Raw genomic sequence first — 19,326 nt, 5'->3', positions numbered from 1 at the left:
GGGATTCTTATCAGAAATGATAACAGGCAGATTTAGCAGAGAAGAATGAAACAAAGAGCAGAGTAGGTGTTTACTGTCATGAGGGTGCTTTGTCTCTGGTTCTCTTTAAGCAGGAACATTTTGTTAAATGTAATTTTGCCTGCTTCAGCTGTAAGTGAGCAACTGTAGTTTCCCATGATGCATCACTTCCGAGTATGCAAATCATCTCTTTATGCCCTTGAAAGCAAAACTGCACATCCAGAACCGCTGGTGTATAGTGAGCCTGTAGCTCTATAAAGTTCATTAGCGATAGGTTCTCTAGACACCAGCGGTTCTGGATGTGCAGCCTTGCTTTCAGGAGCATAAAGAGATGATTTGCATATTGGAGTAAGGCAACTACAGTTGCTCACTTACAGCTGAAATATTGTTAATACCTTCTGTTTTAAGAAGGCAAACTTACATTTAGCATTGCTTTTGAATAGAGAGCTTTTTGGTCTCTTTAAGCCCTTCATACCTTCTAGGTGGTTCTGGTTCACCACAGGCTGTCTGGGTATTCCTTAGCAACATTTTAGAGTGATTAAAAAAAACCCACTTGAATGTGTTGAAAGCTGCAGTCAGTTCTGATCTATTGCATTGATTTTATCTGTGTTAACTGTGGGTTCTAAAGATCACAATTTCATTTGGCTGCAGTTAGTAAGTGTGCAGACTTGTTCTATATTACTACAAGAATATGTTACATTTCCGCTGTCAGGTCTGCTTGTTTCCACCTTCACAAGAGACAGCAGATAACATAGCGGATAGAAATATCATATGATTTCATTGTTTTATTCATATCTTAGATTTTTATAGCAGCAAGAGGTTAGCGCTCACAGCAAAGACTCTTTCCAAACTCCTGTCACATATATAACACCAGTTCGCCTCCTCTATAGCAATATATCAAAAACTTTTCATAGAGGTTGGCGCTCACGATGCTTTTGAAGGCTCAATGACTGTATGCACAACACATTCAAGGTTTACAATACTACACATTCAAAATTAAAAGTCCATCAATAAATAAAAAAAAGGTCCATCAATAAATAAAATTCTTCATCAGAACGAATTGCAGATCTTCAGATGTATAGAGGCCACCACCACACCCTTTGTGTGCCACTCACCGCAATACACAGACCAACCAATGGTCTATATGCACAACGGGACCGTTCCCGGGTCGTCCCCCACCTCTCTGGCACCAGTAAGTTGCAAAGTCCTCCCTTTAGGCCGACTGTCCTCTTGGTTACCTCAATAAAAAGCCTCATATAGTGCAATATCGCTTTAAAAGGTTTATTTAGTAAAAAGTACAAGTTACACTCACATGCTCCTCCATAAAAATGCTCGCTCAGAGTAATTTTTTAAACGGGCTCTTCCCCGTGATTGATGGCCAGGGCTGGCAGGCTCCGGATAAGCGTATGCTCCCTCTCACCTCCGCCGCGCGCTCGGTAGATGAAAGGACCTTCCGCGTTCGCCGCCTCGCCACTGCTTGTAAGACGCTTCAGTCCTTCCGCATCAGACTCCGCCCGATCGATTTCGTCATAAATGACTCATCAGGGGCACGGAGTCTGATGCGCTTGGCTTCCCTTATGTATCTCCTCCCCTGTATCACGTCACAATGCGTCCGCCTCCCCTCCGCAGCCCGCTAGTTCCGCCATCAATGGGGCATACGGTTATACACTATACGCTGCATATACATCTCATCTAAAAAAAACTACTCATATCAATGCCTACCTTCAAGACTTATAAATCTATATATTCATGCCTATAGTAATCTTCCCATAAGGACCACCCCTCACTATCTATCAAATATGACTACTACAGCGGATAAAAAATATATATATAATAACAACATTATAGCCCCTACAAAAAACGAGACCCCTTAACATATTGCGAGCAAAAACCCACATACAAACATGTCAAATACCCCTTTTATACAGTCAAAATAGACAAATTCCCACATACAGCAAAAGCCAAAATTATCCACTCATGGCCTCCTGGCCACTAATCCAGGCTCTGTATGAGCTTCCCTCTCCCCATCAGGTTGCCCACAGCAGATGAGGCTATCCACCCCTTAGTTATCCCCACCCTCTATCCCTCTAATCCCTCTGTTTCATACAAAATAATCCCCTATTTCCCCCAAATCATGTCAATTTATTTAAAGGCACCTGATGAAAAGATGAAAACCCACACAGCACCTCCAACCTATATCTGTCAAAAATGCCTGACCTGCACGACTTAAAGGGTATGTATGTCACTATGCGTCCTAGTGAAGCAGGTGGAACCCTTAGGGGCCCCCCTCTAGCTTGGCGTGACCCAAGGTGGAGTCGGGTGCATACACACATATCACACCCTTACTCCCCCAAGAAACACACCAAGTCAATATCTATATTGAGCCCCTCTGGTCTTAGGGTCCCCATCTTTTGTATCCACCTTGTTTCCTCCTGCGATACCTTTTTCACCCTGTTACTTCCCCTCCAGTGGGGCACAATCTTTTGGAGGGCACAGAACGACAGTTCCTTGGGGTTACAATTGTGTTCCTTCCCAAAGTGTGCCGATAAACTGTGATTAGGGTAGCCTTTCAAGATATTGCGTACATGTTCACCCATCCTTTCTTTTAGTGTTCTTGTGGTTCTCCCAATGTACTGCCATCCGCATTTACACCAGGCCAGGTAGACCACAAATTTATCATTACATGTGATGAACTCTTGAACTTTAAACGTCCTCCCATTGCTGAAAGAGGTGACTCTATCAGTTCTTATCCCCTTTGCCTCCCTACAGGCTTTACATCCCCTACATGGGAAGAAGCCGGCTGTCTGCCAGCCCTGCATTTTGGGGGGCTTCTTGGCCAAGAGGACGTTTAAAGTTCAAGAGTTCATCACATGTAATGATAAATTTGTGGTCTACCTGGCCTGGTGTAAATGCGGATGGCAGTACATTGGGAGAACCACAAGAACACTAAAAGAAAGGATGGGTGAACATGTACGCAATATCTTGAAAGGCTACCCTAATCACAGTTTATCGGCACACTTTGGGAAGGAACACAATTGTAACCCCAAGGAACTGTCGTTCTGTGCCCTCCAAAAGATTGTGCCCCACTGGAGGGGAAGTAACAGGGTGAAAAAGGTATCGCAGGAGGAAACAAGGTGCATCCAAAAGATGGGGACCCTAAGACCAGAGGGGCTCAATATAGATATTGACTTGGTGTGTTTCTTGGGGGAGTAAGGGTGTGATATGTGTGTATGCACCCGACTCCACCTTGGGTCACGCCAAGCTAGAGGGGGGCCCCTAAGGGTTCCACCTGCTTCACTAGGACGCATAGTGACATACATACCCTTTAAGTCGTGCAGGTCAGGCATTTTTGACAGATATAGGTTGGAGGTGCTGTGTGGGTTTTCATCAGGTGCCTTTAAATAAATTGACATGATTTGGGGGAAATAGGGGATTATTTTGTATGAAACAGAGGGATTAGAGGGATAGAGGGTGGGGATAACTAAGGGGTGGATAGCCTCATCTGCTGTGGGCAACCTGATGGGGAGAGGGAAGCTCATACAGAGCCTGGATTAGTGGCCAGGAGGCCATGAGTGGATAATTTTGGCTTTTGCTGTATGTGGGAATTTGTCTATTTTGACTGTATAAAAGGGGTATTTGACATGTTTGTATGTGGGTTTTTGCTCGCAATATGTTAAGGGGTCTCGTTTTTTGTAGGGGCTATAATGTTGTTATTATATATATATTTTTTATCCGCTGTAGTAGTCATATTTGATAGATAGTGAGGGGTGGTCCTTATGGGAAGATTACTATAGGCATGAATATATAGATTTATAAGTCTTGAAGGTAGGCATTGATATGAGTAGTTTTTTTTAGATGAGATGTATATGCAGCGTATAGTGTATAACCGTATGCCCCATTGATGGCGGAACTAGCGGGCTGCGGAGGGGAGGCGGACGCATTGTGACGTGATACAGGGGAGGAGATACATAAGGGAAGCCAAGCGCATCAGACTCCGTGCCCCTGATGAGTCATTTATGACGAAATCGATCGGGCGGAGTCTGATGCGGAAGGACTGAAGCGTCTTACAAGCAGTGGCGAGGCGGCGAACGCGGAAGGTCCTTTCATCTACCGAGCGCGCGGCGGAGGTGAGAGGGAGCATACGCTTATCCGGAGCCTGCCAGCCCTGGCCATCAATCACGGGGAAGAGCCCGTTTAAAAAATTACTCTGAGCGAGCATTTTTATGGAGGAGCATGTGAGTGTAACTTGTACTTTTTACTAAATAAACCTTTTAAAGCGATATTGCACTATATGAGGCTTTTTATTGAGGTAACCAAGAGGACAGTCGGCCTAAAGGGAGGACTTTGCAACTTACTGGTGCCAGAGAGGTGGGGGACGACCCGGGAACGGTCCCGTTGTGCATATAGACCATTGGTTGGTCTGTGTATTGCGGTGAGTGGCACACAAAGGGTGTGGTGGTGGCCTCTATACATCTGAAGATCTGCAATTCGTTCTGATGAAGAATTTTATTTATTGATGGACCTTTTTTTTATTTATTGATGGACTTTTAATTTTGAATGTGTAGTATTGTAAACCTTGAATGTGTTGTGCATACAGTCATTGAGCCTTCAAAAGTATCGTGAGCGCCAACCTCTATGAAAAGTTTTAGATTTTTATAGACTGGACACGAGAGACATGAGTGTGTACGCTAGTCTTGTGGCCAGAGGATGGAGCAATTGAATAAACAGCTTAATTTACAAGAAATATGCAGTTAAAGAAAATCTGTACTAGGAGACAATTAGAGATTGTCATTTCTGACCTTCTTTACATAACACTAGTTGTCATGGCTGTTTTTGGCTTCAGTACATTCCGTGTAAAGTAGGAGTGGAGTCTCTATACTGCACACTCATTCTGGTACTGTGACTCTGGAAGACCAGCAATGGCAGCCTCCATCTTACTCACTTAATGTCTGACATGTTGTAACCTTTCCCTACCTGAGTATGATGGACATTTTGGCACTATTCTTGTCTAATTTAACATATCTCAATATTTATCAGAGCAACCTTCTGGATCAACTGGGATAGGTAAAGGCACAGGCTAGTGTTTGTGCCATATTTTCTGGTTGAACTCAATGGACAGATGTCTTTTTTTCAACCAAACTAACTATGTAACAAATGCATTTGGTCATTTTCAGGACAATAACGGGTTTTCGTCTTGTCCAGTTGAAGAATTAAAAGTTGTTCTTCTTTGTTTCCAAGCAGAAATGTGAGGCATGCCTGATCATAAAGTCACTAAAATAACACTAAGACAGAAATAGCTCTTGAAAGGGTAGAAATGAACATGGATCAGGTAGTGAAGCAGTTAAGCACAATTGCACTCTTTTTGGAGGAGTCAGCAATGACGCATCATGTCCCACATGAGAGCTTCAGCCTTAATATGACTTGCAAGCTTACCTGTCATGAGAGAAACCTCAAATTATCATTAATGATTGCTTCCAACGAGATGTTCGCATTCATGATGCATTATTTGTTATAATCGGATCGGTGTAGTGCAAACTAGAGCAAATGTGGACTATTTTCCAGAGAAGCTAGCCAGAATGCTTGCTTCTTTTAACGACTGAAACCTAATTGGTTGCTGTAAGCATATGTTCCACATTTTGGCCCAGTTTTTTTTTTTTTTTTTTTGCACCTGTCTTGACAAATCAGCCCCATAGTTTATTATTGTAGGCCTGTGGGGAGCTATATACTCAGGGGATCGGTGGTATGGCCAAGAGACCAACATTTTCAGACAGAGGCAAGTAATGGATGTTTCCATGATGAGAAGTGTACTTTACAGCACAACACTAGAGGAAAATAAATAAATGGACTGAAATAGTTTGGAAGGGATGAGAACCTGCTTTTTTTTTGCAGTCTGTATTCCTGGGTAGTTGAAGACTCTGGTTAGTTGAGTTCCGGTTAACTGGTACTCTACTATACTATTTAAGCTATTAAAGTGCAACCTTAACCCAGGATTGAACTTCATCCCATCAGTAGCCAATACCCTCTTTCCCATGAGAAATCTTTTACCTTCTCCTCTAATAGATCATCAGGGACATCTGTATGGCTGATATTGTGGTGAACTAAACCACATACTCCTTTTATGCATAGCACAACATGACAATACTAAATAATACCACTATGAGACAGGTAGTCCTTTTCTAAAGTGCATTTATGGATCTATCCCAATACACATGAAAACCCACTTCCCTATCCCATACACATTGCACCTGCCCTGATTCCACCACCCCCCCCACCCCCACCCCCCCCGCTACCTATGCCTGCAGGCCTAAATGATTTTGAGTCTTTTAAATCAGCGCTGATACTCAGTTCTGAATATGCTGATATAGCATCCAAACACAGTGTTCCAGATTGCGTTTCCACTTATATTATTGCTCTTGATATTCCATCATTCATTAACCTTAAAAGGCTTTGATTATAGCGGGAGTGACAGTGCCCATTAAAATACCGTATTTTTCGGACTATAAGACGCACTTTTTCTCCCCCCAAAGTGGGGGGAAAAAGTCCCTGCGTCTTATAGTCCGAATGTGCCCCCTAACAGAAAATGCAGATAGCGCAGCGGAAGCTCTCTTACCTATCCGTGCGCTCCTTGGGACTCCTTGGTGCAGGCCACTCCACGTGGGGCAACAGCAGCGGGATTAAGGCAGTCCTCCGATCTCCATGTACTTGCAGTGGCTGGACTGAAGAAGGGCAATCGCGGCGGCGGCTGTCCTCCATTCCCTGCACTGAAGAGGGGCGATCGTGGTGGCGACTGTCCTCCATTCCCTGCACTGAAGAGGGGTGATCGTGGCGGCGGCTGTCCTCCATTCCCTGCACTGAAGAGGGGCGATCACGGCGGCGGCTGTCCTCCATTCCCTGCACTGAAGAGGGGCGATCGCGGCGGCGGCTGTCCTCCATTCCCTGCACTGAAGAGGGGCGATCGCGGCGGCGGCTGTCCTCCATTCCCTGCACTGAAGAGGGAATGGAGGACAGCAGCGTCACGAGGAGGCGCCAGTAAACAAGGAAGTAGGCATCGGTACTCGTTACAGCCGCTGTAGCCACAGCCGGAATCGCCCCTTCTATCAAGCTGCCGCAAGTGCAGGGAATGGAGGACAGCCGCCGCCACGATCGCCCCTCTTCAGTGCAGGGAATGGAGCACACAGCTGCCAGGATCGCGCCTCTTCAGTGCAGGGAATGGAGGACAGCCGCCACCGCGATCGTTCTCTTCAGTGCAGGGAATGGAGGACAGCCGCCACCGCGATCGTTCTCTTCAGTGCAGGGAATGGAGGACACAGCTGCCAGGATCGCCCCTCTTCAGTGCAGGGAATGGAGGACACAGCTGCCAGGATCGCCCCTTTTCAGTGCAGGGAATGGAGGACACAGATGCCAGGATCACCCCTTTTTAGTGCAGGGAATGGAGGACAAAGATGCCAGGATCGCCCCTCTTCAGTCCAGCTGCTGCAAGCCCAGGGAGTTTGTAGGACAGCCACCAGTATGCTGAGATGCCTGGATCCCGCTGCTGTTGGAGTGGCCTGCACCAAGGAGCCCATCATCAGGATCACCACAATGGCTGGAAAGGACCTGATAGGTGAGATCATCCACTTTGTAATTGTAATGTTGAGTAAGTGTAGTTTCTGGGGAGGCAGGGGTTAGTTTAATGTAATGTAGTGTAGTGTAAATGGTGGGGCAGCAGGGGTGGGGTAGTTAGTGTAGTAACTAGTGTGGTGTAGAGCAAGGTTACTGGTGGGGCAGTAGGGGTGGGTTAGTGTAGTATGTAGTGTAGCAACTGGTGGGGACATCAGGGATTAGTGTAATGTAGTGTAGTGTAGCGCAAGTTACTGGTGGGGCATCAAGGATTAGTGTAGGGTACTTGGTCTAGCTGTCGGGGGCAGCAGGGGTTAGTGTAACTGGGCACTGAAGCTTAGACAGGGACAGCTTGGAGGAAAAATGTCTACAAGACACCCCCGCACTATAGATGCACCAAGTTTAGTATAATATTTTTTTCCTGGTTTTTGTCCTCTAAACCTAGGTGCGTCTTATAGTCCGGAGCGTCTTATAGTCCGAAAAATACGGTAACTTGCCAACCGTAGCCTGCATTAATGCACAGAGTTACTTCCACCACATCCGTCACATAGGTAACAATCTTACCGACCTCCGCTGCAGCAAGGAGCGAGGTTTGAAGCACATGGGCATCCCCACTTGCTCACCAATTCCTCCAGCTCTGCCGGATGTACGCTTACTGCGGACCTGTCTCCTCGCAGGCATAGGTAGCGGGGGGGATGAGGGCTAGCAAGCATTATTGCCCTCTGTGCATAGAACGCTCAGTAAAAATCAAACATTCCGCAGGACTAAATATGTGGCCACCTGATACTTTTCAGAATGTAAATCGGGGAAAGGAAAGATTTTACAATAGGCAAACACTAACTAAATCATACATTTTGTAAAAAAAAATAAGCAATTTTATTTATTACATTAGTTTCACTACAAGCAAGAAGTTTTAAATCAAGATGATACCATTTTCACTACAGTTTATCTTTAAATTAGTTTTAATGAAGCAGCAAACATGTTTGCTTCTATTGCACATTGCTTGTCTGTGTTCTCTGACTTTTTAGTATATATTCTCTACCAAATGTTCTCACTGCATCATCAAACAAGCTATTTGTAGAGCGCACTTGTGTGTGGACAGGTTTGTCATTCCTAGATAATATAGCGGAGCGTCTACTTAACGCTGTAACAAGTTAACAAACATTTATTTTCTGTATGTTGTACAACCACAATGGTGTGCAACCGCATGTCCTTGTGGAATTTCTCCTATTTGAGGCCTAGCTTGAGTAAACATGGTACCAGAGGAGCAAGTCTCATAAGATGGTAGAGGAATGCTGACCTGTAATGTGGCTGAACCCGGTGATGAAAGCAAGCTGTCATGAGCCGTTCTCCCACAATGCCATGTGTATAAGTAATGTTCAAGTGCACTTTCATCATTCACTCAGATGTGACCTTACACAAGTCCTCCTCGTCCTCCTCCTCTTTTAAAAGGCAATTGCTTTGCTAGGAATTAGTTCCTACACATCACAGCTATCCATCACAGTAGCCAGTGATCTGGAAAAACCTTGACCCTTTCAGTAACCACCAAGAAGCGTCACATCATTGCACTGCACCAGAAGAAAGGATAACTAGTAAAAGTGCATAAACAGTATTGTTTCCCTTTGTAAGACCAGTGTTCTTTTTCCATGAAAATACATTTACAGTTTAACTTTTATAACAACAATCATATAGGTATAAATAAGGGGTTAAACACCTGGAGAAGAGCAGCAGAAAATATCCATTTACTCCTCCATCTCACCATTTATTCCTTCACCCACCTTGTAACACATGCAAGGCTGTGCATGTATCAATGGAAGTGTAGGTTTTAGAGTATAAACAGCTATATTTACAGAAAGGGCCTGTAGTGTATATGTGTGCTTTCTACATGCATATTCAGATGCTGAGAAATAAAATAAAAGCAAACTTCTGATAACACAAGATTACTCTCAGCGGGCCTGATTTATATAGAGCATACCCAAAGGTTGTCAAACCTGTCCACTGCTTGAGAAATCATTTGCAATCATTTCCTGTTATGTGGTAAAAGAATGAAGTTCTCACCTGGGTCACATTTAAACATAGTGGTGATTGCTGAAAGGTTAGCATATTCCATATGTGATTGCTGACTTACTTACTGGGCAACACGGTGGTTAGCGCTCTTGCATTACAGCCCAGGGTCCCCAGTTCGAAACCCAGCAAGTGCAGTGTCTGCATTCTGTGTTTTCCTTGTATTTTATAACCCTTGTGGCCAAGGTTAAATCCAGTGCTTTTTCTCTCCCTGTCCTGTAGTCATTGTGAACATTTATACAGCACACGCTGTTGTACGTACCATATATTATGATGCGTATGAATGTGTAGTATATTGAGTGCCTTTGTGAGGTTTGTCCAAGAGAGGGCGTTATATGTTCTCCTAATCTTTTCATAGGTTGGTGGACTGTATGATTGCATGTTGCATTATACATGTAATAGAGCCAGAGTTAGGACACATACAGATTCAGGGAAGCCTCTGTGTGGAGTATATGATGCAATATTTTGCGTACTAAGACCTCTGCTTTTAACTTAGAGGGTTAGTAGTGGTTCCTGGATGGCTGGACTGCAGTGAATATTTGCATGAGAGTGTGCGAAGGGTTAATTAAATTTGGAGACTGAGAATTCCAACCTGCATCAAAAACCATGTGAAGTTGTGTCTAAAAGGAATACCACGCTGGGATTTTTAGCAGAGAGATCTCAGCTAAGATTCTGGCAAGCTATAAGAAGCCAGTGGATGATGTAATCCAGTAGCGTCTTTATAAATATTATATGGATGTATGGGGTAGTCTGATTTTAGTTCATGACACTGCACCTTGTTTATAACACTGCACCTTTATAAATCTGACTTGCTGTAAGCCCAATGTCATGATTACAGTATTTCCCTCATCCCTCACTCAACCTCGCCAATAGGTGTTCATCCCATTCCCCTAAAACTTTCTTGCATTCTCTACAGGTTCTTCAACTTTTGTCATGTAATTTCCCTTGCCAAGTGGATCACCAATATCATCCTTGCATCAGCCTTAGGGCCTGCTTTTTTTAAGAAGACTCCTAAGCCATGCCTCAATTTATATACTTGTTATGGGAAGACATTAAGGGCTGTTGAGTGACATGACAACTCTTACTCTCACAACCCTCCATGCTGCATCCCATGGTCCTCTTCAGGTGGAAAGATGATTGGCTTAAGCAGCCAATCCCCTCCCATAGCGAATAGAGTGGCCAAGTGACAACGTGTTCCATGCCAGAAGACATTGCAGGAGAATGGACTGCTGCAGTGACCTGCTGCCCCACCTCATGAAATTCTCACAACTCAAGTAGCAGGTCTTTCACCATAGAGTAGTGATTATTATGGTTTTAGGAGAGTTCATGCGACCCTTAGAGGATTGACATGAGAAACACATTTCTGCTTATCTGTTTAGATACAACATATGGTATTCCATTAAACTTGGGCTGCTTGAGACAATTTAGGTATTCAGCCACATTAACTTGTAATCCCTGAAAATGTCATTGCTTGAGTGCCTATTTGTCGTACTGTTTTGTTTTGCTTTAATTGTGTCCTAATTTATTTTTGTTCACAATTGCTATGCTGTGAACTCGTACTTTTCAAATGATGACATTTCTTTGCAGAATGTTATAATATAAGCTGTTTTCCTGCTTAAACTAAAGTTCCATTGTCCTATTATGCTAGTGGTCATGTATTATAAACAATGAGTTATTAAAGCAGCACAAACTACTCCACTCAACATATATGAGTACCCAGCTATACACAGCTATATGCTGTGTCACATACACACTGATACACATGCTTACTATATTGTTCAGCAGTTTTGTAAGCTTGACCATTGCTGTTATAAATGTCTGAAAAGGCCTTTGGAAATATGTCTTTATGTGAACATAGCCTAGTAAGTAATGAAGTAATGTATGACAATAAGTGCCCTTCTCCTCGTGTTATACACTCTGCTTTTTCTCTATCAGCTGCTTTCTGCACACACTAAAAGCTTACATAACACAAGTGTCTGGTGGTCATATTTCTATATGCACCACAGGTGAAGCTTATCTTTTCCCATTACAGAGCAGTGGTCCCTGATGCTCTTTTTCCTGCTGGGAGGCCACACAGTGAAAATACATACACTACAGCATTTTGCCTGAATATATAGGATGCTTTGCTCCACTTTTAAACTTTGTGAATACAGTAGAATCCCTTCATAGTAAACTCCCAGGGACAGGGCAAAGTACTGTATCTTTATTCAGTCAATAATTGGGAGTATATTTTTCTTTTTAATGCTTCAGCAAGCGAGCACAGACAGTGTCTAAGCTCTATCAAAATGCACAGTGCTCAGAATGCAGGGATTTGCATGCACTAATCAGGCAACAGCTTGCACAGGAAGTATAGGTCCCACCAGTTAATACAGGTACATTACTTATAGTGTGGTCCCCTGTCCACATTTCTGTGCAGCCTGGATGATACTGTAGCATTGCAGCCATGCTGCAGCTTACATAGGAAGCATAGGTCTCACAGGCTGGTGCTTGTGAGGTAATCCACATAGGCTCAGTGTAATGCACAGATAACGAACAGGCAACAAGTGGCTGCCAGCCCACCCACTGACCATTACCCATGGGTCTCCGACTGACATATGGCACATGCTTCCACCCACTTTCCACTATAGCTGAATACAGAATCACGCAGGGGCCAAAACACAGGTTTACTATAACAGAAGTTCTATTATATCATGGTTTACTATACCAGGAGTGACTCCCATATACTTATCATGGTGCTTGGCTGGAACCTGGGCATTTAGTTTACTATAGCGGAATGTTTACTATATCAGAGTTTACTATATCAGAGATTATACTGTAATATATAAATGTAATTCAAGGGCCTTCACGACCTGGACATAATAGGAAGCTTAATGTCTAATTAAAATAACACACAAACACCAGATGGAGAGAAAAAATCTGCAACCTTCTTTATTGGGGGTTTAATCAATTGTTAAATTGTATACCTAAACCAAACTTTACTGCATGTTACCAAGTGATCATTAGTCATAACATCAGACCAAAGAGAAAATCATTAACCAGAAACCTGGATTCCTGAGTCACCTGGATGGGTGGATTGCACAGAATAACAATACAGCCAGCCTTGGTGAAAGCGAAAATGATGATGAGTTGTGTAAATCCTGCCAATCAGTATGCCTGTTGCTGAAGCCTGCTCCTGCCACAATGATTCATATGGCTGTGAAGAGTGTGCCCTCATCCAGGGATACACTGTGTAGAATGCTGCATCATAATAGCTATGAAGTGGCTGTAGGATGCAAGCCAAATTTTTGGGAGAGACTGGGGAAGAGAGTCACGTGGGACGCCAATAGTGTGTCCCGTTGGGAAGTCAAGACTCTGCCCACCAACCATTTCCGTGTGTGCGTGATTCATCTTTACTGAATCACTCATGTGCCTGCACACTGTACCGTTGGATGGACTGGAAGTCCTAGAACTTTCATAGATGATGATGCTTTTTGAGTTGTTTTAATAGCAGCCATCCTTCACTTTGCACAGTTAAAGATTATAATTATTTAGGTGCATAAACACACTGCTCTGCTCTTATATTTTTGTATAACCCATGTATAATAATTCTTTTCCCTGTATTTTTCTGCTATATTTAAGCTGATTTTCTCTATGTTTATAAACTCTGTAGGTAGCGTTACATGCATGCGGAGTGGCCACAGATATGGTGATTGAACATTGCATCTCTGCTAGAGCAGCATTTGTCATCTGCCCATGTTGCTATGGCTTTATACAAAACACAGTGAAGACCACTTTTCCACGCAGGTAATAAAACATTTCTTCATTCTTTTCTGAACGGTTTTCTCTTTTTCTAAAAGCACACTGGATATGGATGAGCAGGGCATAGTCTTACTTGCTGGTAAAATGGCCATTTTAACAGTTGTGTCTTGGTGCTTACTAAGGTTAGGTTCATACTAGTATTGGGGGAGAAAACAAGCACATCGACACTGATCACCTATTCAAACCCAATGTCAGATAACATTCATTTGGCACTTTTACTTGGCTTGCCAAGAAAATGTTCAGTAAATATCTGAGAGACATTGCATACATCATCCATCAGATGTGACATAGACTGGACAAGTACGTACATCACTGCAATTGCCGATAGATCATTTCACTGCGTTATTTTTAAATAATAAAAGGGACTAAGAGGGGTGCTGTAAATATAAGAGGGGTTGTGGCGCATGAAGGGTGCACATGAAAGAGAGGTCTCCTTGTAAAGTAGGAGGTGGGTAGTGCACAGGGGCGATGTATGTGAAAATAGAGTATACAGCTGCATGCTGCACATAGGGATCCTGCTATACATAGAATGGGAGGCTGTACATTAGGCAGGGAAAGGGAAAAGAAAAGTGGTTCTGGTCCTGGTCCTGGTCCATGTCTGTATCACACATCTGAAACAAGCATGTAGCTAATCTAGTCAGACTTGAGTCATCTGATCTGCATGCTTGTTTAGGGTTTATGATCTCTAGCTAAAGGTAATAAGCCCCATCTACACCATACAATTTTTTTGTCCGATTCGATTCAATCCGACATGTCCGATCGGGATTCAACTCGATTCAATTTGCCATTGCAAAACAATGGCAAATTGAATCGAATTGAATCCCGATCGGACATGTCTGATTGAATCGAATCAATGATTTGAATCGAAAAATTGTATAATGTAGATGGGGCTTTAGAGGCAGAGGATCGGCAGGACAGCCAGGCAATGTGCATTGTTTAAAAGTAAAATAAATATTTCCCCCTCCATATGGGTTTCACCTTTGAGGTTACAGCAATAGAAGGCTGTAATGGACACTTCAGTCTGTCATTTTTGCAGCTGTCAGCTTAGCTGTATATACCTCTCAGATATAATGTCTGTAGAGGGGAAAGTACAACTGTGCTTATTGTTAACATTATATTGAAAAGTTAAAGAGTACTTTAAGTGGCATGTGATATAATGAGATAGACGTGTAGTTAGTACTACTTATTGTAGTACTAATTACAAATTGTCTGAAGTCCCTTTTTGTTTTCCAGTACAGCAAGTGTTAAAAAACTTGCATTGTTAATTATGCAAATAAACTTGTTGAATTTTAATCTGGTTTCCTTGACATTAAATAGAAGGCAAAAGGCTATTATCGGGTGGTTAAAAGCCAAGTGATGAGGTTTAAGAGCCCGTTCTCACTTCAAGTCGCAAAACGCTTGCGCTTAGCGCTAGTGTTTTGCGCAGGTAATTTTACCGCAATTAGCGCAGTAAAAACACTGTACACTCTCGTGATTCCCGAGCGATTGTGATCAGCGCTTTTTGAAGCACTGTATCGTAATCGTTCCAGAATCGTGGAAAAATGCATCAAACAACGTAAGATCCCTGACGTATAGCTATGTTGCACTAGCGCTTTAAAAACTGCTCCTGACTGAGTTACGGAGCTCAGCTGTGTTTAGACAGATGAGCTCTGTGCCGGCGGTTTTGCACTACTGCATCCCGTGCTCGGGATCTGGCAGCATTAAAACTATACAAACACAAGGGTACAGGATATCTACCTCAACTGCCCATCTCACCCATAAAGAAGCAATTGTTCAAAAGGAAAGTATATTCAGAGAACTGAAATGTAAACATATCTTCGGGCCCAATATTTATATAGCCAGCAAATGTAGGGGCCTTCACAGAAGTTGCGATTGAAATAGGTCAACAAAGATAGTCAACCCCATGTGCTGTGATAGAAGCACTCCTATGTATAAATCTACATACGCCCTCATTACTGACACATATACAGTGTCAAACCTCAACACCTCTGTACTGAAGAACCCCCTTGTATGGGGTACCCAACTCACGTGCACCAGTCCAGCGGCATGCGCATCACATTCAGAATGAAGCAGGGCCGCTCAATCTCAACGGCATATCCACTCTGCAGGTACACGCCAGGTGTTGCGTACAATAAGCCGCGATGTACACGTGATATGTGGCGGAGGCACGTGACTTTTTCAGCGTTACAACCACCCTGCAACAGGCTTAGGCTGCCACAAGTGCGGCATAGTTTTAACTACACACGGTCCCGCACCAATTAAACTGAAAATAAACATATGGCTCTTAGTTCTACCTTACTAATATTATTTATTAGTAGTACTACACATACAGTTAATTATCTCATAAGTTTATTTCACTTCAAGTTTGCTTTAAACTATTTTATGTCATTGCTGTTAAACCTTAACCTGTTTCTTTCCAATATGACTTCAGGGCATTTTCATTTGATCAACTTTGCATTCATATAGCTGAGAGAGAATGTGCTTTTCCTAACATGGAAGTGGAAAACTATATAGAAAGAAGTATTTATAGAAATGGTTTATATAGAAGAGCTTTAAAGTGAATTTCCAGGATATCTTATTGCTAACCTGTTATTTTCCACTGTAGGTTTTAATCAGATTGATTTATATTGGACAGATGTTATAAAAGATATTTAGATGAATGTTTTATCCTGTTCCAACAGCAACAGACTGTCCATCTCTGACACAGCAATGGTGTCCCTGTATGTGTGCACTTTACCCTACCTGCTTGTTCACCCCTGTGACTGTGCCATAAAGCACAGGGAATATGTTGAGAGCACTGGCAGTTATTAATATAAATACATCCTGTAGTACAGTATATCAAGCATTTGCTGTCAAGATGGCTAATCTTTTGTAACTTTTCTTTACAGTTGTCGCTTTGGAGAGGTTTTGTCATACAAGGTAATTTCACTGTTCTAAGATCTTACCATTATATAGCTAATGTTTGAGAAAAAAAAAATAAAGAATTTGGTGCAGAATCATGACAATGTACCGTAAGTACAGCTGTAATGGATCAGAATTAGATCTAGATAACTGTTTTCCCATGCTCTCTACAAACAACTTCCATAAAGGGACAGTCCCGGTCTATTCCATAAGATTCATATAACTTGATTCATTGTAACTGAATTACCTTGTTTTCCCTCAAATCCATTAAAGTGGAACTCCAGTGAAAATAATGTAATACAAAAAGTGCTCAATTTTTACAATAATTATTTATAAATGATTTAGTCAGTGTTTCCCCATTGTAAAATCTTTCCTCTCCTTGATTTACATTCTGACATTTACCACATGGGGACATTTTTACTGCTGGCAGGTGATTTCAGTGTAAGAAGATGCTGCTTGCTTTTTTGGCAGTTGGACCCAGCTATAAACAGCTGTTATTTTCCACAATGCAATGAGGTTCCCAGACAGGAAACTTTCAGGACCATGGTCCTGACATCCCACTGTGGGAGGGGTTTAACACAATATCAGCCATACAGAGCCCCCTGATGATCTGTTTGTGAAAAGGAAAAGATTTCTCATAGGAAAAGGGTATCAGCTACTGATTGGGATGAAGTTCAGTTCTTTGTCACGGTTTCTCTTTAATAATGCTAGATTAATTTCAACAGCCAAACTGATATGTAGTGGTGTACTTATTAGCAGTGGTTTGTCCATCCTTAGCAGTGGTTTTGTACTGTACAAAGCCGGACATAGCTACAATGAATTCTGGTTACATTGCTGCTGAAATATGAATAGAAATTAGCCTGCATTAGCCTGCAATATGATATATAACTATTCTCCGATCTGTATTTCAGGTGGAGCGTTTTAATCATAGGCAGGATCAGCACATTAATCTGACTGCCTGTTACCAGTGTAAGGTCAGCAGGTGAAATGATGCTCCTCCCTTTTGCAAACCGTAAATTACATCCCTAAAAAGCTACGAAACTTAACTGCACAATCATTCTTGACTGTACACAAGTTGAGTGTATGAATAAGTGTGCTAAATAAATATCAATGCCTTCATCAAAGCTGCAGCTGACTATTTTGGTGCCCCGAAAAGGTACATTTCGCCTCTACCAATGAATAGATCATAGCCTACAATTACTGTAACTAGTTTCTGCAGACACCAATAACAAATTGATGGGCTATATACAAAAAAGATGTTGCTTTTAATAACATGTCTATAAAGGATACACAATATATTACTTTATAAATTATTTAGTCAGTGTTTGCCCATTGTGTAATCTTTCCTCACCCGGATTTACATTCTTAAATGTATCACTGGTGGTGACATCTTTAGCGCTGTCAGGTACATAACTTAAGAATGTTTGTTTGCTGTGTGTTTCAAAGTCAGTATGAAAATCACCTGCTCTTCCAGAATGCACTGAAGATAAGATAAGGTTGTGCTCAGCAGGCTACCTTAGAGCGAGGTCTAGAGTATTGCCCAAGGACTCCTTATTGATTAGTTAACCAGTTCGACCTTTGTGGACGAGCTTTCTCGTCCAGAAAGGCACTGCTGCTTTCCCTGCGTGGTGCGCGCGATTGGGCGCCTGCGCGCTCACCCGCTGCCCGCCGCTAGCCCCCGATCAGTGAATGGGAATATAATTCCCATTCACCAATCTAACTTCCCCGCAGAAATACTGACGCTTTCTATCCAGAGAGCGTGGTATTTCTGCCCCCAGGAAACATCTCCCCTATATTTAAGTTCCTGGATGCGAGATCGTTCGCATCCAGGACTTTTTTCACTGTGGCCATCTTGTGGCCAAATAGTAAACTGCACCAACAAACATTTTAAATTAAACAATTATAATATTTTACATTTAAAATAGGCAGTTTCCCTCCCACACCAAAAATTACCCACATACATTTTTTTATTAAAAAAAATAAATAAAAAAATACAATAAAAAAAAACAACAACATAAATAGTTACCCAAGGGTCTAAACTTTTTAAATATGCATGTCAAGAGAGTATGTTATTATATTATTTAAAATTATAAGCTTATAAATAGTGATGGACGCAAATAAAAAAAATGCACCTTTATTTCTAAATGAAATATCGGCACCATAAATTGTGATAGGGACATTGTTTAAACGGTGTAATAACCGGGACAGATGGGCAAATAAAATACATGAGTTTTAATTACGGTAGCGTATATTAATTTCAAACTATAATGGCCAAAAACGGAGAAATAATGAATTTTTTTCATTTCTTTCTTAACCTTCCTGTTAAAATGGATTTAGAAAAAAATAATTCTTAGCAAAATGTACTACCCAAAGAAAGCCTAATTAGTGGCGGAAAAAACAAGATATAGATCAATTCATTGTGATAAGTAGCAATAAAGTTATAGGCGAATGAATGGGAGGTGAACGTTGCTCGGATGCATGAGATTTACGGCACTGCGGTGCTGAACCGGTTAAACTGGCTCCAGCTAGGATCCAAACCCTTGTCCCCTTTGTCAAAGGTGGTGACTTTAACCTGTACACTATCCAGCCAATCTACTTCATCAGTCCAGGTCCACTGAACACTTACTATAATTATGAGGGCTGTGTAGCCACTTAATAAAAACATTATACTGGTTATGTACAGGTGGGATCCTTACAGGTCCACATCTAAAATGCAGATTCAATTTAAAACAATTACAGTTTAATTAGCACATTAGTAGCACCTGATGTATCATTCTCAATCTATTCAGTCAAGTGTCCTTTTTTTTGCTAATCAGCAGTGCTCATTTAGGTGCTAAATATATTGTCCCTCCTATTTTTAATGCAAGTAGCAGTTATGTATTAGAATTTCACAGAGGACATTGTGCAAAGACTAGATCTGAGGTGTTCCCACCTGATGGTGTCTGC

The 19,326-nt window shown here is 42.1% G+C and overlaps 1 protein-coding gene across 4 annotated transcripts in view; it reads left to right on the top strand.

The window, feature by feature from the left end:
* GSTCD (glutathione S-transferase C-terminal domain containing) overlaps positions 1 to 19,326 on the top strand; it is a 186,279-nt gene that overhangs the window by 146,689 nt on the left and 20,264 nt on the right. For 3 of the 4 annotated variants that reach the window (XM_068231343.1, XM_068231352.1, XM_068231367.1), the window contains 2 exons: positions 13,331 to 13,464; positions 16,368 to 16,398. In XM_068231343.1, coding sequence (XP_068087444.1) covers positions 13,331 to 13,464; positions 16,368 to 16,398 — 165 coding nt within the window. Of the gene's footprint in view, positions 1 to 13,330; positions 13,465 to 16,367; positions 16,399 to 17,291; positions 17,505 to 19,326 lie in introns of those variants that run through there. The other variant, XM_068231360.1, reaches the window with a different exon arrangement.

This window comes from Hyperolius riggenbachi, chromosome 1, assembly GCF_040937935.1.
Source record: "Hyperolius riggenbachi isolate aHypRig1 chromosome 1, aHypRig1.pri, whole genome shotgun sequence".
Classification (NCBI taxonomy): domain Eukaryota; kingdom Metazoa; phylum Chordata; class Amphibia; order Anura; family Hyperoliidae; genus Hyperolius; species Hyperolius riggenbachi.
This window is presented reverse-complemented; position numbering and strand designations above follow the sequence as displayed.